The sequence below is a fragment of the Lycorma delicatula genome, chromosome 9 (assembly GCF_047948215.1).
Source record: "Lycorma delicatula isolate Av1 chromosome 9, ASM4794821v1, whole genome shotgun sequence".
Classification (NCBI taxonomy): Eukaryota; Metazoa; Arthropoda; class Insecta; order Hemiptera; family Fulgoridae; genus Lycorma; species Lycorma delicatula.
The window spans coordinates 39,283,725-39,310,871 of NC_134463.1; the positions used below are offsets into that span (position 1 = coordinate 39,283,725).

At 29.6% G+C, this 27,147-nt stretch overlaps 1 protein-coding gene across 2 annotated transcripts in view; it reads left to right on the forward strand.

The window, feature by feature from the left end:
• The window catches only part of gig (TSC complex subunit tuberin), a 242,397-nt gene that overhangs the window by 209,477 nt on the left and 5,773 nt on the right, over positions 1 to 27,147 (forward strand). For both annotated transcript variants that reach the window (XM_075374599.1, XM_075374600.1), the window contains 6 exons: positions 897 to 1,029; positions 7,834 to 8,160; positions 14,498 to 14,682; positions 20,909 to 21,044; positions 23,363 to 23,458; positions 25,952 to 26,068. In XM_075374599.1, the coding sequence (XP_075230714.1) occupies positions 897 to 1,029; positions 7,834 to 8,160; positions 14,498 to 14,682; positions 20,909 to 21,044; positions 23,363 to 23,458; positions 25,952 to 26,068 (994 nt within the window). The remainder of the gene's footprint in view (positions 1 to 896; positions 1,030 to 7,833; positions 8,161 to 14,497; positions 14,683 to 20,908; positions 21,045 to 23,362; positions 23,459 to 25,951; positions 26,069 to 27,147) is intronic.

Here is a 27,147-nt window from a genome sequence, read left to right on the forward strand (position 1 = left end):
ATATAGTAATACATTTACAAACATGTATGTGTTTTATCTGTAACAGGATTAGCACTCAGAAAGTGTTATTGAAAATAAACTTTCTGAAGCAACACAACTGATATTCTGTAGTATCATACCTGTACAAAAATACACTGCAGTTTAAGTTTCTAGTAAATATGATTTTTACTGAAAAATTTAATTCATTCTGCAAAAACTAATTTTTATTAAGATAAAGAATAAGTTCATAATAAACTATGAACTGATAAAGTGAAGAATAAATAATTAACGGAACAGGATTAAATTTAAAAAATCGCTTATGCAGGATATACACCAAAAAAAAGGAAACTGGTGAGGACGTGTAGTTAGAGGAAGTGAAATCTTGACAACTGCGTTTGAAGGGTCATTGCAGGAGAAAGGAATTGAGGAAGAAGAAAAAGGATGAAGGTAAAAGATGAATTGGAGATTGGAAACTATAACAAGCTGAAGGAGAAGGCTTGAGCTAGAACTGGATGGAGACAGCATTGGCGTAAGTGACCTACCACCTGGTGAAACATCAGAAAATAATTATGTTGATGGTGATGATGATAATATTAAAAAACTAAAAGTTGCAATAAAATTAAGTTTAAACTCTTGAAGGCATAAAGTTCATTACATATTTATTAAAGTAATAATATCTTATCTTTCATTTTTCAAAAACATTGCATAAAAGGGAAAAAATTTATTTAACTAAGCTAACAAAACTATATTGTTTGATTTTTAAAAAAACACCAAAGTATCTGGAACCTTTACTGTTAGAAACTGTTTAGAAACCTTTACTGTTTGTTTGCATCTGATCATGTCAATCACCAGCAGTAGAAGTATTAACTTTAATTTTTTTTAACTTCTGTTTCTTATTTTTTTATTTTTTTTAATAGAGTTAATTGTGAGGCTATACCAGAGGAGATAGGTGGACTAGGCAGTACTCCACCTTCTGCATCCCAGTCGATTTTAACCCAAACTGCTGGTGATAGTTCTAAGGATTCAGATACTACAACGCAGTCTGTTGCAGTAAGTTTTTTTTTAATTCTAAAGTTGATCTGGTGTATATTATTGATTTTGCACATTTTACGATTTGTGTTGAATAGTGTTACATATTTTACTACCTATTGTAATTGTATTTAACTTGAAAACCATGTATGTTTTTAATGCATAGAAATCTCAACAAAAGCAGATAACTAAAAATTCATACATACCATTTCAAAATGTTATTTGTATGGATTTCATTGTAGACAAAAAAATACAAGGCTCGGCTGATAAATTTTGCACATATACGCGTAGCATGGGAATGAAAAAGATATTAAAATGAAATAAAAAATGAATAAAAGTAGAATACCGTAGCTAAAAAATGCAGTATTTATTTTTCGATACAATCCCCGTTTACACTGATATACTTTTTCCAATATGTAACATGTTTTTGCATTCCTTCACTGAACACTGCTGGTGGTCTTTCTCGGATCCAACTTCAGCTTGCAGAGAGCCATCAGAGAGTTTACACGGTACCCATCGTGCACAAATTTTACAGTAACCCAATTGCTCGATATGGCCTACTCGTTCTTTAGATATTCATAACTGAATAGCAATGCGTTGCTGGGTGATTTGCCAGTCACTTTGAAGCAAATCGTTCACTTCCTTTCAATGTTTCTCATCAGTCACAGAAACTGGTCATCCGCTACAAGGTGCATCCTCATATTCACGAAATTTCAATGCCTACTTATTTACAGTATTCCTGTCAACAGTTTCACTACCATAAACTGCTTTTAAATGATGAAAAACATTAGTTAGTAGGTTTCACATTTTCTGCTGTTAAAAATTTGATCACTGCACACTGTTTTAGTGGTGTTGACATATTGGTCATATTTGACTCCATTTTAACTGCTACTGAAAACAAACTGGTAAACGGATTTCAACATATTATCAAGGTTTGTCTTCATGTAGCACGCTAGTGTGCAAAATTTATCAGCAAGCCTTGTATAATATCTACTTTTATCTTATGTTAATATATAATAAAGGTTAATTACACACTTCTAAGACACTTCAGACAACATACCAAATCAATAAAGATGATAAAACTGACCCTCACAAACACTAAGTTGAAGGTAAAATTCAGAGGCAAGCTCTCAAAACCATTTGAGATCAAAACAGGACTGCGCCAAGGCAATGGGCTCTCACTATTATTCAACTGCACTGTAGAAATGGTAATGAGGGAATGGCTCAAAAATGCCCCTAAAAGTAAAAATATGTCTTTGTTTCACTGACAACTTGGCACTACTAGCAAACAACATCGATGAAGCTAAATCACAGATATTAGAACTTCAAAGCATTGCAAATAAAATTGGCCTCAAAATATCATTTGAAAAAACAGAAATTTTGCTCCAAAAACCAACACAATTAAAAGAAGTAGACATAAACAATAATAAAATCAAAATAGTAACCCAATTTAACCAGAGAAATAATAACAAAACAACCTAAACGAAAAAACCTCAATCCAATTAAGAAGAAACAAACTTACTAAAGCTCAAAAATTAACCTGGTACACTTACATTAAAAAAAATGCCTATCAATAAACGCAAAAATAAGACACTACATCACAGTTATAAAATCTGAAGTCACTCTTCCACCTGAACAAACAAAGACAGACAGACTCCAGAAAATTGAAATAAGAATTGGAAGAACCTGCATCAATAAAAAGTACCAGAAAGACTAGCAGTGTGGATTGTGCCCTACAGAATCGGGTACACAGAGTTAGAACCCCTCACTGATACATTTGTAACAGGAAACTAGGATTCTTTGGACATATCATGAGGATGAAAGATTCAATACTTCTGAAACAGTTAGTACAGTACAATCTCGACTCGAAAAACATAAAGACAGGATGCAGATGGATCAGTGAAATAAAAGAAGATCTGAAGGAAATTGGCCTTACAACCAAAAAACACCACAGATAAGATAAAATTAAACAAGAGAATCAAGAAACAAACAAAAACACTTGCTTCACACTCACAAGAAAAAACTCACAACACAAACATTTTCAACACTAAAAGGGAACCGCAAGGCCCAAACAGTCCCATCAAAGAGACTTGGATAATGGCTTGACTAAAGTAATTCTATTCTGCCATAAAAGATAATAATTAATAAAGGCTGAACAATTAATATTCTTTATTAAGTAGTAAGTAAAAACAAAATTAATGAAAGTAGACATTAAGCCAGTAAACAAGTAAAATGTTAAAAGTATATACAAAATATAATAGAAAAGTGAAAATGAAATAAAAATTAGTAATGGCTAACAAAGTGTTTAATAGAAAGAAATAGTCATTTGGTAGTAAATGAAGTTAGGCTTCTGGATTGTCATTTGAAACATTATGTGTAAAGATATTATAGTAAGGATGTGAAAAGTGGAAACTAAAAGAAAAGTTAGAGGCATTTGAAACATTGGCAGAAGGAAGGTGGTTAAGATTAAGTGTAGAGTTGGAGTGAAAAATAAAAATCTGATGAAGAGAGAATAGAAATATCATAAACATAAATCTAATTAACTGGTAGCTGAAGAACTGTTTAAACCAGTGCTGTAAGGATTAGTTGAAGGTGAAAAGATGAAAAATTTTAATTATTTAAAAGGAAATGGAAGTTAACAAAAACTAAAAAATTTAACTAGAAATAGAAATAAATAGAGGTAGACATGGTTCAAGACCTTGCCTCAGGGCAGGCCATCAAATGATAATGAAGTAGCAAGAAAAAAGGTTTTCTTTTTTTTTAACAAAAAAAAAGTTGCTAAAAAAAAATAAATCATTATAGTTAATTAATATTTCATTAACAGATTCATACTAAGTAATCTATTAATGTATTGTTATAAAATATTTATCTCATAATTATCCATATCTATAGTTCACACCTTTTCTTCTAAACGAGGGAATTTTCTTACACGCCTTTTTATGAAACTTAGCCAAAGTTAAAACTGCAATTCAGATTATAACCTCATTTGTCAGAAAATTTTGTCTAAATCAGATATAATGCAAATCATGAGGGATGTGAATACAACCAACCATTGTGACATAACCAGATAAAAATATTAATAGTTTGGAATACTAAGAATAAGAGTTTTGCAAATTGTGTAGATAATCTAGAAAGTATGAAATAGATAATTTCGATCAGTTAGGGTTAAAGCTGAAGAGAGCTTAGATGTGTGATGTAAAACAGAAGACACAAGTGGACAGAGAGACAGATTCAGTCTTGAATTTACAGATAAATGATTGGTACTGTGCAAATGGACCTTCATCAAGTATATTGAATTAGACTAATATGATTATATGTTAATAAATTTATAATGAAACATGATAATCAGCAGAAGTAAGTAAATGTATGGAGTAATAAGTAAATAAATATTATAATTAACTATAAACAAAATTAGAGCTAAATAAATAAAATCAATTTTATGGAATAAAGACATATATTTTCTTCTAAATTTATTCTTAATCTTGTGATTTATTAGTACTATTGCTGGGTTAAAATAAAATGAATGACTACATTACACAAGCACTTATTTCAGTGTAACATTTCCTGAATGTTAAGCAAACATGGTCACTACAAATATACAGACATTTTGATTTATATATAATCGGAAAAATCAAGAAATCAGTTAAAGAAATTTAAAAAGATATTACATTTGTGGTATTTGCATTTAAGGTATTGATTTTATACTTAATGTATTTTAAGATGCTTAACACACACAAAACCCAGGTCAGTACTCATATTACCAACATAAGGGGGCTACCCAAAAATAATAATTTTTTTTTTTAAATTGTCAAGGGTGTGTCTCATTTGAATAGAAATGAAGATGTTTGAAAAAATTAAAAATTCAGGTTGATAAAATATCCAAACAAGCCTTAAACTATGGGCAAGTTGGAAGAAAACCAATAGGACTTCCAAGGAAACACTGGAGGGATAGAACAGACATGTGACCTAAACCAGAGAGGAAATGATGATGAGGAAACAAAATGTTTGCTTTAAATGATTTTCAGCCACCACATTTTCACCAAAACTGGAAAATAACTCTGCATTAGAAATTAACTTTGTTTCCCTAATACCTTTCAACAAAATGTGTTCCCTCACGTACTGACATGGAAGGGTTCTGCCTAGATTCTTCCTGCAGCAAAATCGTGAACTACGACCTAATCCCTCCCACCACAATACAGTTGCTATTATTTTTGGGTTCCCTTGTATATTTATTGTCTCAGCTGGCTTAAATTAATCACATTATCTTGATAAGTGCGAACAGAGTTATAAAATCATGAAAAACTGTAACTGGGCTATTAGCTGTTGTCAGACAATATTGTAATATAATCACTTCAGAGTGATGTCCATCACAGTAATCTGTTTATTCTGTGGTAGTGATGAATAAATAATGATAACATGTATATGATTAGTTGTATCTATAAGATCATGGAGTAGTTTTAAATTATTAATTCAGAATGAAAAACTGATGGAAACATGAAGCAGACACCAAATTAAAGTAAAACATTTTAGAATTCTTAGTGTCTGAATTGTTTGGTATGACACACACTTGAACCGGGAAGACCTGCACAAACCATGGCCAATGCCACTCCTAGCAGTTGAGGTGGTAACTAAAGAGGAAGATTGCATTGTTTACTGTATACCCATTACTCTGGCGCATACAGAGTATCACATTTTTAATGAGAGCCTTCCAGATTGAGAGAACATTAGTTATTGGAACAAGCAGATAAAAAAAAGAAACTCTGCTCTGCTTATTAAGAAATGTTTAGATAGACTATCTCTCAGCCCAGAAAATCTGTGATTGGATGTGCTATTGAATTTAGACCGATAAAAGACATCTTTTCAGAAAATATTAAAAATTTTCTTTCATTTCATGGGGTATAAAGTACAGTTTTTGTAAAGTTATATCCAAAGAAATAAGCTAAACCGGTATAAATTTTACTATCAATATATTCAATGAGATTACTCACAAAATTGTTTTGAACAGTAATTTTCAGAGACAAAACCACTTAGTTTCATGTTTCTGAGTACATATACAAAATAACAGGATCTGAGCCACAAAAAATTTACATAAATCCTCTGAATGTGAATGCAATTCCCCAAAAGTAAACATTTGGTATCATCTTGGGGGTCAGGCTGTGCAACTAGGTCTTTATTTTGTAACAAATTGCAACACCTTACAGATATCCACCTTATTGGATATGCTTGATAATGTCATCTTTCAACAGAGTAATAATACTCCTTTACACTTCACCAATTTTTTGATTTCTTCAGTGAGATATTTTCCCAATCATGAATTGGAAGAGGTAAATGGAAGCAGTGGCCTTTTCAGTCCCCTGGATTTTGCTATAGATTTTTACTTCTGGAATTTATAAAACAAATTCTCCATACCAAACCTATCAGTGAGTTCCCTTACTTGAAACAGTTAATTATGGAGGTAATTATAATTATTATTCTTGATTTTCGTGGCAGAATATGGCAGGAATCTGATTATCCCATTGATTCATATATAGCAACTTGCACAAATCTCATTAAACTTCATTGCCTAATTAAAAAAAATGAGACGTGGACACCACATAACTTCCTTGTATGCTTATTAAATTGCATACACATTAAATCAGAGATTTAATAATTATTAATAAATCAATACATTTAAAGTAAGAAAAAGAAAGGAAATGAAGTCTGATTCAAACCGATGTGCCTTCCCCTGATAAGATCCAGATATTTCATTAATTAAAATTTCATTTGGCTGTAACTCTGGAACCAATGAAAATAAGTACCACACTCAATGAGGGCTTATTACTGCAATTAAGAAAAAATCCAAAATCTAATTTTTTTTATTTTGGGCTTGGACATTTTTGGTAAAGTTGATTGCAACCAAAAAGGGAGGTGCACAACTAGATGTTACAACAGTCCTAAATCCAAAATTTCAACATTCTACAGCTAATTGTTTTCCAGTTAGGTGAGATACATACATACAGACATCATGCCAAAATTAGTCAAAATGGATTCAGTGATGGTCAAAATGAATATTTCTGTTGAAATCTGAACCCAACATTTTTTGCAATTACTGTACTTCCTTTACTTCGTACAAGGAGGTAAAAAATTATTTAATAGCTCACTTGTTTCATGCCTGATTTTTTTTTTCTTTTAAAGTTATAGTAATTGAAAAATTCATAATTACTTTATGGATACAATATAAACAAAAGATTAAACAAAGGACAAATAAAAAATTAGACAAAAAATCAAAGTAAAGTTTTAGATTGATATATTTCACAATAATAAAACAGTTTTCAAACTTGTTGACATATCTCTTACATGGACACAGGATTTACTATCTGCCCTTCCTAATGATATATCATTTATATAATGTATTATATAAATATATACATTTGCATTCCTCTTCTCTAAGACATTTTTTTTGACACTTAACTAAATTATGACATAAGCATCAGAGTATATTAATCTTTCTTTTTTTTAATTTCATTCATTATGTAATTGTAAAACTATTGTGTAGATTAATCCAGTATAATTTGAATAATAGTTTGATTACTATATTAAATATTCAGATACTTTTTATAACCAAAATAAATGTTTTTTAGCTATAAAAAAATCAAAAAATTATAGTGAATATATGAATTTAGTTTTAATATTGTCAAAAATTAAAATATTTAAAATTAGTAAATTTTAATAAGGTAAAAAATATCACAAAACTTTTATTAAAACAAAAAATGTCTTGGAGTTCAAAGCATTTCTTCTGTTAATCTTGTGTAATAAAATTGATAGACTTTTTATATTAATTTACAGGTTTCGCATACAGATGTAAAACCAATTACAGCTGACACTAAGACACAACCTGAAATGTCAGTTAAAAAAGCATATGAACTAACACAAAGTGTAAGTAGTCCAGCAGTTGGTAAAGGCATTCAAGACAAATCTAATCCTTTGTCGAGCGGGAAAAGTGCTGGTGTTAATGAAAGTGGATTTTCAAGTAGCATTAGCAATATAGATTTGACAAATCAAAAATCTGGATTCACTCCACTTAATCCAACTCCATCTCATTTAATTTCAAAACCACCTCTTTCACCTCCACCTAGCCAACATTCACCGAGATTACAACCTAAAACAATGAAGGTAAGTCTATACTAAACACTTAATAATAATAAACTAAACTTGAAAATGGTAATTTTGTAATGAAATTTAGGATTTATATCTTATAAATGCAATTAGTAAATGATTTTTAATATATCAAATAAATATTGAATATATTTACCTTAATTTTTATGAGATGTTCATTTAACTTTTTGTAATTTAAATTATTCATTTCAGAATGATTAATAGGAACTATGAAGGTTATCTGGAGAGTACTTCCATATTTTGGCAAAAAGAGAAAGATTTTTTATAAAAGCATTTTGTTTGACAAACTATTTTTCTACGTAGCTATAATACACATTTAAAGCACGTAACACCATCTGTTAGTTTTTGTGTACCCTCACCACCATTCTTCCATCAGTTCATTGATATAATTAGTTTTCATCAGTTTCCAGATTTTTTCCTACCAAGAAGTATTTCTGTTTGATAAACAGATTCTAGTCAGTAGGGGCCAGTCATGAGTGTAGGCTAATTGATAAAAAATGTTCCACTTAAAACATTATAAGCAAATGTTTTGTTTTCCAATGATATGAGATGATTCAGTGTTAAAAAGAAGCAAACCACTGCTAGACAACCTCCTGTAATTTTGAATGGCCCACCACTGTTTGCTTATTTTTTACAATTTATATCTCCATTTTCTATGGCTCTACAGGGCATAAAGTCAACAAGGAGTAGGTCTTTTTGGTCCCAGAAGACAGTAGCTTTCGAGTAGGTTCCCCACTTATGCTTTTTTTTTGGTTTGGATGGTGAACTAGGTGATATATCAGTACATAGACTGACATTTATTCTCCGGTTTAGTATAAGAAATCCAAGTTTTGTCCCATTCCTAGTAAAAGGCTTTTATACGGATTTGAATACTAGATCGTGGATACTAGTATTCTTTGGTGGTTGGATTTCAATTAACCACACATCTCAGTAATGGTCGAACTGAGACTAGTTTTCATTTACAACATTGTCATTCATAACATCATACATAACAGCCTCATTCATCCTCTGAAGTAATATCTGAACAGTAATTCCTGAAGGCTAAACAGGAAAAAGAAAGGTTTTGTCCCCTGTCATAATATGTGTTAGGAATAAACAAATCCCTGCCCTTTTCACAGTGATTCAAAAACGACAATTCAGCTCCCATGTGATTTTTTTCATCATTCATAGCCTGCAAGGAACCCACCTCTTACAAATTTTAATGTTCTTGAGATGAATAGTTTCAGTTTCTTTGATATTGGTGAAAGAAACAGATGAAAAACGTTGACTAATTTCATCAGTGTGCAACGTGTTGCACCTGTTTGATAAATTTGTCTACATAACTCAGCAAATCATCTGTAATGACATACAGGCAATCAGTTCATTCATCGTAAAATATATTCTCTCTTCTCCATAAAATTTTAATACTCACTGCACTGATAATGACTAATCCATCATATTTCCATTAACTCCCTTGACTTGACTGTGAATGTTTCTGTTGGATATTTCTTGCATTAAGAAATCAGATCACATTTCTCATTACATACGCGCGCGCGCCCACACACACACACACACACACACACACACACACACACACACACATATATACACATACACATACACATACACATACGCACACACACACGCACACGCACACATACACATACACATACACATGCACACATACACATACACATGCACACATACACATACACATGCACACATACACATACACATGCACACATACACATGCACACATACACATACACATACACATACACATGCACACATACACATACACATACACATACACATACACATACACATACACATACACATGCACACATACACATGTACACATACACATACACATACACATACACATGCACACATACACATGCACACATACACATACACATACACATACACATACACATACACATACACATACACATACACATACACATGCACACATACACATGTACACATACACATACACATACATACACATGCACACATACACATATACACACACACACACACACACACACACACACACACAATGCAAAGATTCCCTTTGCATTACACCTATTGATATGGGCCATATAATATGGCCCATATTATAAAATTGTTGGGTGTCTTTTTAAATCATAAATTTTTCATGGATGTTAAATTGATATTTGCAACAAAATCAAACAATTTTACTTTGTTTTGAAGTGTCTTGGTCACTCAGTTGTTATCATTATTAAATATATTCTCTTAAAAAAATGTAATATTAAATTTTAGGTCTACTTCAAAAAATTAGAACAATTTTTCAAAATACTAAAACTGATATTGATGAAGCAAAGAATAATTTAAATTAGATTTTATGTTTTATTTCAAGTACAATAGGATTTGTAAACCCCTGTTATTAGATGTATCAAGTAACAAATTTTATAATGCTAGATTGAAAAAAAAAAAGTAAGTTGCACTATCATGTTATAGTACAGTGCGTTTGGAAAGTCGGTGAGAAAAATACTTTATTATTATATGGTGCAGTCTGGTCTTTTGGCATAGGTTAGTTGACTTGTGGGTTCATTGGCTGATGCTCAGTAATAAGCCATAATGTCAGTTGTATTGTTGTAACCAACAACTTCATTTTATATTGTTTATTGCATCAGTAGTGCAAGAAACATAATGGTTCTATTGGTAGAGGAACACATCTTTCATGAAGGTGACAAGTATACTGATTTAGCGAAGCACAAATTTTCTGGAAAGTTTCCAAATACTCCTATTCCTCAATACATTGCAGTTAGAACTCTTATCGAAAAAACGTTGGGCAACTGATCGAAGATACTGAGATGTTGCCCAAAACATGATGTTTTGAGATGTTGAAGACACTGATGGAAGTGGAAGACCACCTAAACTAAATGAACAGAAGCTGATTGATTTTTCAGATGCTGTGGCCAAAAGTCCGTCAGTCAATATGTAAATTAGCACAACAGCAAGATATTGGACTTGCTACTGCAAATAAAGCTGTAAGAAAAGAACTGGAACTTTTCCCCTATAATGTAATATGTATTAAAGAACTGAAACCTGCAGATCATGCCAAAAGACTAAATTATTGTCAAGGGTTTAAACATTTTATTGACCAAAATAGGTATCCTCGACATTACGTTTTTTTACAGATGAAGCATGATTTCATTCAGTAGGGTATGTTAATTCACAAAATACGTTACTGGTTGACAAGTAATCCCATGAATTACACAAACAATCTTTACATAAGTGAAAATTGGAGTCTGAATTGGTATGAGTAGAACGCGCATTCTGGGTCCAATCTTCAAAAATGCAGTTAATAGTGATCATTATTGTGCTGTTTTAACAAACTTTATTTGTTACTTAACAGAACTGGAAAAATCAGTCGTGGTTGGTTCCAACAAGATGACACCACAGCGCTCACAGATAACAGGTCAATGACTTTTTACCAATTGTAAAAAATATGAATAAATCATTTCGAGGGGTTCATGGTCTACAACAATCACCCGATCTGACTACCCTAAATTACTTTCTATGGGAGGGGGCAGCGAAACAAGCAGTATATCTCAACAGACCATGCACTGTCGACAAACTAAGAAATCACAATAATGGCATATGTACAAGACATTCCAGTACATTAGCTGGTTAAAGTATTTGAAAACAAATTGAAACGTGTGCAGTGTTGTATTGATGTTGGTGGAGGTCATTTTCATTACTTTTTATAAATTATTCCAATTATTGTATATCAGTTTCCGTAAAATAATGAAATAAAAATACAAAGTAATAATTAGGAAAGTTTTATAATTATGCTTCCATAATCCCAGTGTAAGCAACATTCTGAACGCACTGTATTATAGTATTTTACTAAAAATAAAACAGAAATGAAAAATAATTTGGTAATATATATTCATTTAATTGTTTATTTGTGTTATTGTTTACAACCAAAAAATAACCTTTTCATTATTGTTTATTCTAAGTTTTTTCACTGTTAAATTTTCTTGCAGATTTTCAATGTACAGAGAAAAATATCATAATGCAGGTGATCAAGTTAGTTGTATTTGGCACTTCAGGAAGAATACAGTTTTTATAGTGCCTCAATACTGCATATACTTAAATGTGTAGTAATTGATGTAGCCTCATATAATAGCAGCCTCAAAATTTGTTTACCAAAGTATCCACAATAAAATTTCTTGTTGGATATATGTACCCATTTGGCTATATATTCCCTAACCCAGGTCAACATGCTTGGCTTGATTGCATAATAGATTTAGAATCGGGAATTTTTTTTTAAAAATAATGTCCTTAGTCTATATATCTAGTTGTATTGAAGTCTTGTTTACAAATTTCTTATTAAACACAACATTCACAACTGTTAAAAATAGCACACACAAAATATATTGTTTAAATTACAAATAAAATTTAATTATATCAGTTTAAGAAATAAGTGCTAACTAAAAATGACTGCACCCTTAGAGATGTTCAGTATGTGTGTTAATAATTGTAATCAAGATTGCTGTTGCTTCCTCATCTCTGAAATAAGCAGACCATATATTTAAGAATAATTATTGCTGTAATTTTAACTTAATTTATACAATGGATTATTTATTAATCATACAAAATCACATTAAAAATATCATTCAAATTACAAGGACCATTCGATAACAATTAAACAAAAAAATGACCATAGAAAAATTATTACTTATTGAATGACAATAAAACTATAACCCTCTTTTTCAACATAATCCCTGGCTGCATTTAGCCACTTGTTCCATCTTTCTATGAGCTTTCTTATTCCATATGTAAAAAATTGTTCATGATGTCTGAACCATTTCATGTACCACATTCTTAACCTGCTTGTTGTTTCCAGACATTGTGCCACGTAAAAACTCTTCAGGAGGACCAAACAAGGAAAAAATTAATGCTGCGAGATCAGGACTTTAAGGTTGACGTGGAAATATCTCCCTACTCAACTTTAGAATAACTTCCTGTGTTTATTCAGCAGTGTGGAGAAAGGCATTTTCATACAATCAAATAATGCTTTTTGGGAGAGAATCAGGATGTTTCCTACTTATTGTGAAATGTCATTTCATTAGCCAGAATGTCATAATAGTATTCACTGTTGATTGTTTGTTTTTCTACCAAATAATTGCAATAAATTGAGTTTTATAGTCCCAAAACACCATTAGCATCACTTTACCGGCTGACATTATAGGTTTTGAGTTTTTTTTTTCAGGGCAAATTAGTATATTTCCATTCCACACCCTGTCTTTTGGACAATGAATCCAAGTTCCACTACAACTTGTTTATGTGGTGTAATAAAAAGCATTACAATCCATTCTGTAAGTTCCTTACAAATGTGCATTCCTGTGTTATTGTGATTTTGAGTGACCTATCTTGGAACCCACTTCAAACAAATTTTGCTGTAATTCAGCTTATCATTGATGGGGAACTGGATAGTGCTGATACTTGCATTATAAATAAAATTTGTGATGCAATATGCACATCTTGAAAATAATCATCAATACAATTTTGCAAGGCATCGTCAAAACTTCCACCAGTCTTTTGTTACAAAGAAAATCATTGACCTTAGTATGTGCTGACATTTATAATACTTTACTAATAAGGCTACTTGTTTCTCCTTATCAAAAATTATTTTAATAAAATAATTTGAGTAAATTTTCAATTTAACTAATTGAAAATGAGAATATGAATCAAAGCATTTAAAAATTGATATCAGGTAACTGCTGATACCTGAATACTAGGTAAACTTAAATTACCTAGTATTTAAGTACTACAATGCAAGCTTAAAGCACAGTTTAATCAGTGTCATAGTGCATATTCACTTTATTTTTAAAACTTCGAGTGCAGAACATTGTAATTATACAAAAACAATGTATAGCTTAAAAATTTCTGGACCTGTTGTAGGAAAGTGACTATTATTGTTTTATTCCATGAAATTTTGAAAACATAACTCCTCTTAATCACTCACTAGGCTATGACAATATATAAGTATTTGAGGTTCAGAAGCAGTCATGTGTCTAGGTTATTATGTCTGATGTTCACCATGCTGCCAGTCTTTGTGGTAGGCAAATTAAAATTGTTACTTATAGAGAATATAATATATCATCTTTTTATTTGTTGGAGTTTATAATGATATGATAACCGTAGTTGTAGTTAATCTGTGGTAGACTTTTATACGGTTCTTTTTTTATATTAACCTTTATGGCAATAAATTTTTATGTGACTTGTGTCTTATATTGAGTAAGATTACACATGACATCTGCAATTATAGTGTTATACAGTTTTATAAAATATTTTGTTCTCTTGTACTTATTTGCAGGATCAAGATCCTAGTCGTCCTGATCCAACATCATTGCCTCCATTATCTTTCAGACGTGATCGTGTTTATACTATCTCAGTCATGAGTCCTGTAATGAGAAAACCTCGTAATGAATGGGAATCATCTGTTAATAAATCACGCAGTCCACGTGCTAAGGAGCCTCCACGGTCTGGAGTAAACCCAAGGTATATATTATTATGTTAAATTATTGATAAATTATATGTTAATCCTCAAGTTCAGGTTTTTTTCATTACTAGGTATGTTTATTTTACTATTGTTTATTATTCTACAATATAAATCTTTATCTGATAATATAATTGGACGAATTTACAGTACTGGTTTTCAGTTAACATTCATCTAACGATGTTATTGTAGATTTGATTAATTATGCTACTATGCGAGTCATTCAAGTGTTTGATTTACAACTCACCTTTACCTAATAATTTATAATTTTTCTGTATTTGCTGATTAAAATCTTTATCCAACTTAGTTACCAATTTTGTTGATATCTGGATCAGTATAATATTTCTTGTAGAATTTTTTTTTTTGTAAAGTAATTACATAGAACTAAATAACAGGATATTCTCCTTCTTTCTGAATTACTCTACTCTACTAAAATTATCGCAGTATAAACATTTCTTACCTGAAAGTATTTAATTATTGTTATTTGAACTGGCTTATCTGTTATAAAAGTAATGTATTAATCAACCTTGTTCCTTTCATAGTAGTTTCTTTGGGAAGCTACACACTGCCAAAAATATTACTTCCCATCTCCATAACAGTGTTAGAAGTCCTTAAGGGAAGAGATTGCTTTCAATTGATATATTTTTTTGATATTGTCAGTAGTTTAAAAATAAGGATCTTTCAAATGGATTATTAGTTTACAGAAAAGAAGAGAGTTACAAGAAATTGGTCTGGGGGAGTTGGGTAGAGAATTAATGCATTGCTCTTCCTAGTCAAAATTCTGTTATAGTATGGAGCATTGTATTGGAGTGTGGGTTTTAACACCAAATTATCTTCAATGCTTAGCTACATGCATATATTTCAACTACCTTCAAGTCCTCCTTGCACTTAAATGTGAAATTTTTTTAAACTCAACTCCGCTCACATTTTCCACTGTACTGATTTATTGGTTAAAATCTCATGAACAGTAAAACAGTTTAAATATCAGTTCACTGCTTATTATTCTTGTTGTCAGTCATCAATCTGATATTATAAGATTTGCCACTTTTCCTAATTTTATTTGTTTTATGTGTGAAAGGTCTTCCAGGATAGAACTCGTCTTTCACTGTTTTATAACTTACAAGTACTAAAAATGCCTTATGCTATCTGAAAACTTGTGTCCTGGAAAGAGCGTGTTCTCAGTAGACTTGTTTTACCTTCTAGTAAGTTTTTGTTTTTATTAATTTTCACAGTTTTATCATAAAACAAAATTCAAAATGTTATTGTTCAATTTTCATAACCCACTACAGATAATCCCTCGATAATATGAACTAGACATTGAAGTAACTATATTATGAAGTGGAAACTTGCATTGAAGATGAAGGAAATACACTTTTACTTTTTTGTTGTGGATGTGTGTAAGATTGTAAATTTAATTAAAAGAAGTATTTGAAAAATTGTCATAATTTTTTTCAATTTTTAATTAACATAATGACATTTGTGGTTGCCATTTTGGTTTAAATAGTCAGAATTTATTTATTTTTTTTTATAAGTTAAGCTTATCTCGCAGACTTTTAAAACAAGATATCACATGACCTTATGTCCGATTTAAAATTTTTGAGCGACCCTGCTCCTTGTGAAAGCCAGATACTCTAAATTTGGGCTTACTCAGTTAGCGTCTCTTATTGGAGAAGATTTCTAAAGAGAGAATCAAGATACCTCGACAGAAAAATTAAAGGGGATCATACAACTTAGATCTAGTACCTGAAATTTTGGATTGGGCAATCAGAATGTAGTTTTAATTATATCATTTTTCTTGTCTCTTCAAGCTCTTTAAATTGATATCTCAAATAACCATTGGTCTCATTTGAAATTTTTGGCCTCCCACCCACCACTGCTCAAAAATTAAAAAGAATGAAATATATGTTCATTGAAGTAGCCCTTCTTACAAGGAAAAATGCTACAAATCTCACCAAGTAATCTCAATTATAAAAAAAAGTTACAGGGTGTAGTTTACTTTTCAGCCACCTGGTGTACATAAAATATGTATGTGTAATATATATAATGTGTATGACAATTTAAGAAAATTTCTTTTGCTTTTAAGAGGGATCACTTATCACAAAAAATTAATTATATTAATTAAAACTTTAATTGTATTTATAAAATATACAGAACCTACCTTTTACTTTCCCATTTAGTGCTATAGCAGAACTATAGCTTTAGAATGGAAAGTATTGTAATCTGTCCAGTTTGGGCATATGCGGTTTTCACCGGATCTTGAAATTTTGACACCTAAGGAACCCAAAAAACCAGATAGAAACTTTCCCAATGTTCATATGTATATCTGTGTGTTTGGTGTCGCACTCCATATAACTTCATAAATGCTAGATCAGTTTTGACCAAACTTGGTCAGATTACTTCTATGTATTGATGCCATTAAATTTTTAACTTAAAAGGTCAAGGGGGGTGAGGCTGTACCTCAAGGTCATCATCTTGAGATTTTGCCCAATTAAAGTCTTACTTTTCTTAGGACATTTGTTAACAATTAAAAAATATATCTGCAAAAAAGTTTTTTTGCAATATCACATCCGTATCCCAAAAAATGCTGAAAATAAATTAGCTAAGTGGGTATACTATTTCAATAGTATCCCCTCTCACCACAAGGAGTGCTAGTGTATCACTGATGTACAGCTGTTGTAGTTGTCTGCTACGTTGTGACATCACAGGTGAGCAGTAGAATTAAATAAATAAATATTTAAAGTGGCCATTAGTACTGCCACACCTGTGTGAATGAAATATGATATGTGTGAACGCTTTAGTTAGATTCATTGAATTAAATAAATAAAAGATATTGTATTTAAGTAAAATGATACATATTTTTAATTAAGTTGTGCGTGTATTTGTATGTAAGCTGTACATCAGAAAAAAGCCGCATGACGGGAACATCCTACAACTGTGTTGTCAGTTTTTTTTATTATGCAGTAAATATAAGTTTCCCTATTCCTAATCCATCAACTGTGCTATCACAATATTTAAAATTTACTTAAATCTCACATGTTTTATTGTAGCATTTTATAATTAAACTGAATTTTTTTATTAATAATGAGTATTGAAATTAGTGGTGCTTTAAACTGAACAATATTGAAATTTCATATTTGATATCTGCTAATCTTTCAATTTGGATAAAATTTAATCCACTAGTTTTGTTGTTTATGAATAATCCCATATTAACAGAAGACATCTGTAAGTCGAGATGATAGGCACAATTTGAAATAGTGGGCTTTTACTTAATTGTTTTAATAACAACTCATCTAATTAGTTTTCAATTTTTATACATGTTTTCATATCAATTACTGTATCATCTGCTGATTCATGTTTAATTGAAAAAAAATAAATAAAATTAAGAGGAAAAAATATTTATATATATGTTCTTAATTATAATTCAAGTGGTGTAATATAAAGGTTAAATATTTACTACATTAAAAGATTTAAACAAAATTTATATACCTACAACTAATTAATTAAAACCTCTGTTAATATTTAAAAAAATTAAATAACCAGTTTTAAAATGATATTAAAGTAGAAAACAAAAAATATTATATAAATTATCAGTAAAAAAATCTAATGTGGACTCCATATGACTTCCTTGTACAACTATTAAATTACATATTCACAATTTTAAAATGAAAGTACATAAATTTTATTTCATTAATAACTTCTGATATTTTTCTTCTTTTTTTTTTATCGTAAAATTTTTTTACATTCAGAGGTTAATAATTATTAATAAATCAATCTATTTAAATTAAAAAAAAAAAGGTAATGAAGTCTGATTCGAACCAATGTGCCTTACCCTTGTAAGATCCAAATATTTCATTAATTAAAATTTGATTTGGCTATAGCTCTGAAACCAATGAAAAAGTACCACTTATATTGTTGAAAAGCTCTCAGTAGGGCTTATTACTGCAGTTAAAAAAAAGCCAAAAATTCATTATTTTTTTTTATTTTGAGCTTTTTTGAACACTTTTGGCTCAGTCAATTGCAGTCAAAAGGGGAGATGCACAACTAGATTACAGCAGTCCTAAATCCAAAATTTCAATATCCTACAGCTAATTGTTTTTGAGTTATGCAAGACACTTACGTTTGTACGTACAGACGTCATGCCGAAACTGGTCAAAATGGATTCAGGGATGGTCAAGTGGATATTTCCGTTGAAATCTGGAAACCAACATTTTTCACGATCACAATACTTCCTTTACTTCGTACAAGGAAGTAAATAGATCAAAATTTCAGTAACATCTTATCATAATTTTATATAGGTAAATGGTATTATTAATTTTTTAATTAGATGTTATTGCTTACCTAATATTAAGCCTAACAGTAAGACAGAAAATCCTGACATATTTTTATTGGTACGCGTACATGCATGGTAGGGGTTGTGGGAGAGTAAGGTTGGAGACACTGTGTTTCACTAGCTCTCATTTTTGTCACCATGGAGCCATGAAATGCTATGCTTTGAACTTTCACTGTGGAAATGTTTATTTCAAAAACAATTCTGTTGTGTCAAGAAAAGATTCTGTCAAAATTTTAATCTTGACTGCCATGGTCCTGTGCCTTCTTGTAACATAGTCATGTTGTGGGAGGAGAATTACAGGACAGCATCAGCATCAAAATGAAAACCATCAGGAAGGCCAAAATCCTTACAAATCGTGGAGAACATGGAATAGGTAAACTACCCTTAACATTTGGTGCATTGATATTCCTTCACTCTGAACATTTCCAATTGAACTGTCAGAAAATACTGCATTAACTTGAATTTTCATTCCTTTGAAGTGATTGTTGTCCAAAAATTGAGTCCGTTATGATTGGAAACTGTGCCAAGTTTTCACAGAGATTTTATGGGAAATTACGATAGAAAATACAATAATCCTCATGAATGACAGTATTTCTCTGACACATATCCAAGACAGCTGCATGAAGTTCTTTTCATAAAAGAACTTCAGGTCACAGTGTGATGTGGAGTGGCAAAGTTTGAGATGATCGGTCCGTATTTCTTTCAAGAAGGCATTTAATCACAGTCGATGTCAAATAATATACTTTGATGCTGCAGAACTTCACAGAAGACGAAATACATGTTTGTTTGTGCATGGCAGCTATTGAATTGAACAGTGGTTCCAACAGATGGGGCAGCTCTCCCCCCACATGGCTTAGGGTTTTGATAGAAGTGTTAAGGAAGATGTTTTCCTAACATTTAATTTCCCTTTAAGAGACAACACCTGGCCATCCTATTTTTCTGATCTTTTGGTATGGAACTTTTTTCTATGGGGTTATTAAAAATCCAAAGTGGTCGCCGGAAAACCATGTTGACTATCTTAACTAAAGGCATCAGTTAATTATGAAGTAGCTGCCATACCAGGATGCATGCTACAAAATGTAAAGAGAAGTTTTGGCAACCAACTGCAATAGCATGTGAACCAAAACGGACGACATATGCAAGATTCTGATTATTTTATGCACTTAATGTTAGTATAAACAAAAAAATTAGTTTTTCAACAATACTTTTGGCTTTAAGTCTAGCACATGGATAAAAACAAGTTCTTTGTAATTACTGTGTTATATTCTAAAAATCGTCAGGTTTCTCTGTCCCACTCTGTAACTTTAAATTGGCTTGTGTTTTAAATAAACATTAATATAAACAAACACATGGCCATTCTGATCAATGTAATATATATCAATAAATCATTTTCATTCAAATTCGCCCTAAGTCATTAATTTAATTTTAAATAGACTGTTACTGTTTATTAAAATATAACTAAAAGTGTGTAGGCAAACTGTACAAAACTTGTCAGTAAGAGTTATGTCCACACATACAACTCTGCTCTGCTTGTAATTAGATCTTTACTCAATTTAAAATACTTACCTAAATAGAATCGTATGACTCTGAATTTTTTTTTTCATTTGATTTATCCATTAATGACATTTAAATTAGAATCTTTATATCTTGTGGCAAGTCTTTAATGTACTAATCTTGTATTTGTACCTTGTTTAACTTGTCAACAGTACAGAAGTGTTCTAAGCTCTTAATAGAGTGCAAAACTGATTTAGACAATTTACTATTCACTGCAATGTTTCAAATTTTAAGTTTTATCTTTTTTTTTTTTAGTAAACTAAAAACATGGTTGATCTTAAATATGATCATTTAACGTTTTAGTAATTTAACATCATTTCTAACGATGATTACTTTTATTTCAGCTTCGTTTTTCTTCAGCTTTACCATAATGCTTGTTTTGGAAATCCATCAGAAAAGCCTCTGCTTCTTTCTAACACTCAAGTTGTACAACGTGCTGTAAAAAATCTTGACTGGATTAAACCATACGAAACTCATAAGGTAATTCTTTAATCTGCTTTACTAAAGAAAGTTTCTTATTTTTATTGTGAATTAAAATTTAACGAATAGTTACAAATTCTCTAGTATCCTCTATTATTTTTGGAATTCTCTAGTATTTTTGAATGTATGAGGTATATTATATTTTACCTGAAAAGGAGCCTTCAGTCACAATTAAAAAGAAAAGTCTGTTACAGAGTTGTGGAAGAAATCCTGTTTAAAATTCTATTTGCATTAACTTTCACCCATGGATGTGTTTAATTAAAATGAATTTTCAAATAGTAAATTCCAAAAAAAAATTTATGAAGGGTGGATTCGGGTTCTGCATTTCAAATGCAAAACAAGGGGATCCACCCTTCATAAATTTTCTCAAACAGTCATTTCATATGTTATCTTTATCCATTGATTTTTTTTTTTTTACTTAAAAGCAAACAGCTTTAACTTGTATTATTCCTTTTGTTTCGTAAAATGCACCTGGAAATATAGTTTATTATTATTATATATAGCACCTGGAAATATAGTTTATTATTTATAGTTTATTATTATTATAATTAAAAGATAGTAGGTCATGTTAAAAATGACTTAAGTGAAGCATAACCAAGGTTTTAATAATCTTTGTACTGAAATTGAATTAAGCAGTGAATTTAATGGAAGGAAATTCACAGCATAATGATATTCATTATAAAAATATTGATATGGATTATTCATATAGTTATAATAATTGGGTATTATCCTTTGACAACTTTTCTCCTCTATTTTTGTAGGAAGAGACTTCTGGAAATCTTTTTATGAAAATATATGTTGACTGGTTTTAATATATATTTTAAATCACCCTATGTGAATATAAAATTCCATTTTATCTTCTATTCCTTTATTGCAATTTGTTATATATGTGTTCTCTTAATACATTAATTGTGTTATAAACATATATTTTTTTAATTCTAAGGATTTTTGACATTTATTTTAATTCCTATAAAAAAGATATTGCTATAAAAATGTATTGACAGCATTACAAAGCTAAGAAATTGTAATCAACCAAATTAATCTAACATGACTACACATTTAAATAATAAAATAATTAATTTAAAAATGTCGTTTAGATAATGAAATTAAGAACGCTTTGATAATATTAAAGTATATAAATAAGAATTAACAAAATTCAGAAAGCCTATATAGCTGGACAGCAACTAAAAGAATATCTAGGATGGGTAAGATTAGGCATTACACACAGTAATCCACCTGAAGTTCTGTACGGTGCAGAATGCATAACACCAAATCAGAAAGAAATAGACAAAATAGAAATTTGCAAGAGAAGGATATTGAGAAAGCTACTTACACAAAGGAAAGCAAATGAGAGTTTAAAAACATGGGAGAACAATGAAATTTACTTCAAAATAGACAGATTCACAGACAACATATGAGAATGAAGACTAACCTTTTACGGACATTTTACAAGAATGAGCCCAACAGACTAACCAACAAAGGCCTTTTACTCCCCTCTCGAACTTCATTAAATTTATTGATGTTTATTAAATTTTATATATTTTTTTACTTTGTTTCCTTTTAAATGCATTTTTTAGCGATATTTTCTTTGTTTATTAGTAGTAAGTGTATTTTAGTTTTTAACGTAGATTTAGTTTTTTATGTAAGTCTTCCCGTTATCTGAGTTTACACTCCCTTTACACTCCTCTTGGACTTTATTAAATTCTTTTTAATTTTAGTTAAATTTTACATTTTTTGTTTTACACTTATTTTTAATTTTATATTAGATTATGTTTAATTTTTTTTTAAGCTAGTTCTAGTTTTTTTTTAAATTTATTTTCTTCTATAAAATTTTATTCTGGGCAATGATAACACCAAAGCATTTTTTGCCCACAAAAAACCAACAAAAGTACTAATTATAGTTAGAAAAAATACTTCATACTAACAAATATAATTCGTATAAAACCTATAAATGAAATAATCCAGTTTGCAGAGATGGATTATTCAACTTCCTCTGTTAATATTTAAGAAATATTAATAAAAAAATAATATTAACAATTATGTTATCTCATGCAATAAATTTAAAAATCAGAGCATCGTATATTAACAATTTTTCTTTTATTATTTTTAATAATCATATTAAACATTAATCAAAAGATTATAAAATGTTTAAAATTGCTGTTTTTATTAAACTTTATATTTTAACTGACAATAAAGCTGTTTCAGAATGTTATTGATATATTTTTGAAAGAGTTGTAAAATAAAAAATTAGAATTTCTGTTAAAAACATCAAACATCATTAAAGTTAGTAAAATTAACTCCTATTTTTATTTTTTCAGATAGGTGTTATTTATGTTGGCCCAGGCCAAGCAAACAATGAAGGTGACATATTGAAAAATCAGTATGGTTCTGTTAGATATTCTTCATTTCTTCAGGTAAACAGTTTATGATTAAAAATTCATGTCTAAAATTTTTATTGTTACTTTACCTGCTTATTGTTTGCATTTTTAACTCTTGCATTCCTAAGCTGAAAGAGATATAATTTAATCAAAGGCAAGTATTGTTACTATGTATTATAATGGAATCAACACAAAACAATATAAATAAAAATTTATGACTTAGGAAGCATTTGCATTATAAATGGCATTGTTTAAAGCTGATCGTGAGTCTCAAGAATATATACAGTCAGTGTACTTAACCAGTTCCTGGTAAACATAAATTAAATTAATCCTTTTATCACAGGATATTTTGATGGCTATATAATTTTGCATCATAAAAAAAGAAATAATTTCTTTGATTCCCAGTATCAGAAAAATGCAGTAGTGCTACCACCTGAACTCTGATTATTTGTGACTAAAACAAGATGCCTCTATTTCCTGACTGATCAATCTTTTTTTTTTTTTTCAGTTATAAATCTCCTTTGCAGTTTAACCTATCTTTCTTGTATGTATCATTATTCTGTTGAAAAATAATTTGATGAAAAAATATTGTTGACAGGTTTCTTTATGTAAAACTCACATGAGATTATGTTATTTATAAATAATTTAAATAAAAAACTCAAAAATTTGTCAAATTAAGTAAATTAGTGCTTTTTCAGTTTCAGATTTTTTTTGTTTAATTGAATATATTTTGTTAATAGTTAATAATTTGTTTTTCATAATTCCGATATATGGTATATATATTTGTTTATTTATTTATTTTATTAGATCAACCAAAGTATACAATAAATAAAGTAGGATGACTTTACCTTATTCCACTATATATGCAAGAGCGCCTTGGCAATTTACTTGCATCATCAGCTGCATTATATATTCATATCAAATTACATTGAAAACTTTGTAAAATATAATAACATATCATACATTTATCTATTTTATTTAAAACTATTTTTTTTTAATTTTATTTAAAATTATTCTTCATTTAACTGAATAAAGTTAAAATAAAAAAAAAAAAAAAAAAAAAGTTTTTAAATTTTAAATAAAATAAATAAATGCATGCTATGTTATTATATTTTACAAAATTTGCAATGTAATTCGAGATGAATATATATGCAGCTGATGATGCGAGTAAATCGCAAAAGCGCTCCTGCATATATAGTGGAATAAAGGTAAGTCATCCTACTTTATTTATTCTGTACTTTGGTTGATCTAATAAAATAAATATATTTTTATGTAGTACAAGGGAGTATGATTCTTAAAAGAATTGATTTTAAAAAAAAAATATGTATATATAAATATATATACTCCATCTAGTACAGAATTTTGCCATAAAAGTACTTTTTTTTACTTTTTAATTAAATATTTCAATCATGATTGGGGATGCAGAATCCTATGAAACTGCTTTTAAGGTAAGATATGTCTTATTTCAATATTCTGTACTAGGTGGTTTATGTTAATAGAAATATAGTTTAACAATATAGAGGAATAATCTTAATCTCAATACAGAGTAATGAATTTTAAAAAGGTTAATTTCAGTAAAATAATATATATTTACATTTTTATTTTTTTAACGATTATGCAATTTTTCATTATTCTCCTTTCTGGAACATTTAATTTCCTGCATTTTTAAACTTGATTTCTCTTCTAGCAATAAATCCATGTCATTTTCTTATTTTATCTTAATTGTGATTTCTACCAAAAGACAGTGACACCAGTGAATCTTAACATCGTTATTTTCTCTGCTTGGATAGTTCTTTCTCAAATGTTTCCATCAACTCAATTGCTTCTTCTGTATATACAAATTGAAAAATGAAACTCTACAGCCTTGTCTCATTCCTTTATCTGAATCACATTTTTCTTTATCTTTATATACAGATCCCACTGATGAAATTAGATACGTTGGTATCTATATCAAATAATGATGAAAAAAATCTTTTTTTGTAAAAAATCTAGTCGTATTAGAATTTTATTTCAATTTGTAGAATCATAAAAGTGTTTATCATAATCAGTTGTAACATCTAAAAGCAGTTTGTCATAGCAGCAATGTTACAAACAGGAATATAACAGCATCTGTATGCAAGGCCTTTTTTAACACCAGGTAAACCATCTCTGAATGTTGACAGAACTTAATGTAAATTATTTAAATAATTTTACTTTATATTAGAAGTTTTCCTTATAAAGGTACATATCTCATTCAAATAAAAACATTCCTTGAAGATGTATCAATAGAAAATATTAAATATAGATACGTATCTATTGAAATTAGAATAATTTAAATATAATAAAAGAACATTGAGCAAAGCAAAACAAGCATGTTTAAGGATATTAAGATGAGTAATGTAAATTAAAACAATTTCACAATTGAACCCTACAATCCACATTAAAATATGTATTGCTGATGCTTTTATTTTCATTACAGGCAACGTTTAAGTTATTCATATTTGTTTTAGAAATGAATTGTTAAAAGTAATATTAACATTTATGTTTCAGAATTTGGGTACATTCATAAAGTTATCAGATATACCTGAATATGTTTTTCTTGGTGGACTTGATAAAAATGGTAACGATGGGAAATTTTCATACATATGGGAAGATGATGTTATGCAGGTATTATTTAGGAAAAAATTAATACAATCAGTTTCATATTGTTTTACTGCTGTGTACTTAGCACATTTTATTTCCCTCATTCTTAAAACACTGACAGATTTTATAAATGTGATGAATGTTGAAAAAAATTTGAATTTGCAATATCCAGATTTTTTTTGTGTAAGAAAATTTAATGAAAATGTTTCATATAAATGTGTACTACTATGCATATACAGTTGTGGACCAAAATGCTCAGGTGGACTAGCAATAATGGAAGCCCATCTGAACAGAAAAGCACCATTATTTATGGTCACATTGAAGCTCCTTTTTATCTATACCTTTTTTTTAAGTTAAGAAATTTTTTTTTTTTTATAAATTAACCATTTTTAAATGGATGTTAATGCCTATTTTCTTTATAAACCCAATAATTTTTACCAATGATAATAAAATATATAGGCTGTTAAAGAATAATTTTTAATTTTAAATATTAACAGAAAAATTACTGTATAAATTAAAATATAGGCCGAAGATAATAAATAATAGCCACTAAGTTTTCTTAATAAACTGGAAAACTAATTGTACTCAGAAAACTTTTACAAACACTTAAAATCTAAAACTAAATACCATTTCATTTGTTAAACATTTGTCCTCATTAGTCAAGGAAAAACTGTATGTAAGAGAATAAATTAAATGACAAAAGACATTCTATTGACTTCCTATGTCAAGACCTATTTCCAAAGACCTAAGACCTACTGTTGACTTCCCATGTCAATTTCAAGTTGAAGTTTGTAGTCATTAAGTGTCAGTGATTATGTTGGTGTAAACCGTGTTGGGTAACTGCCTATCAAGGAAAAATATCTGTCACCATTATCCAATTTAGTTTTGTGTACGTTTAATAAAATCAGCTTCCTAAACATATGAAATGTTGGAAGAAGCCTTATTCAATGAAGGAGTTGTGTGTCATCTGCAGCATGTTTTCATTAGCATGCCTCATTTTTGGTCAGATGAAATAAGAGTGGGTTTCAATTAACCACACTATTTCAGGAATGGTAGACCTGTGACTGTACAAGACTTCACTTCATTTGCATTCACACATATCA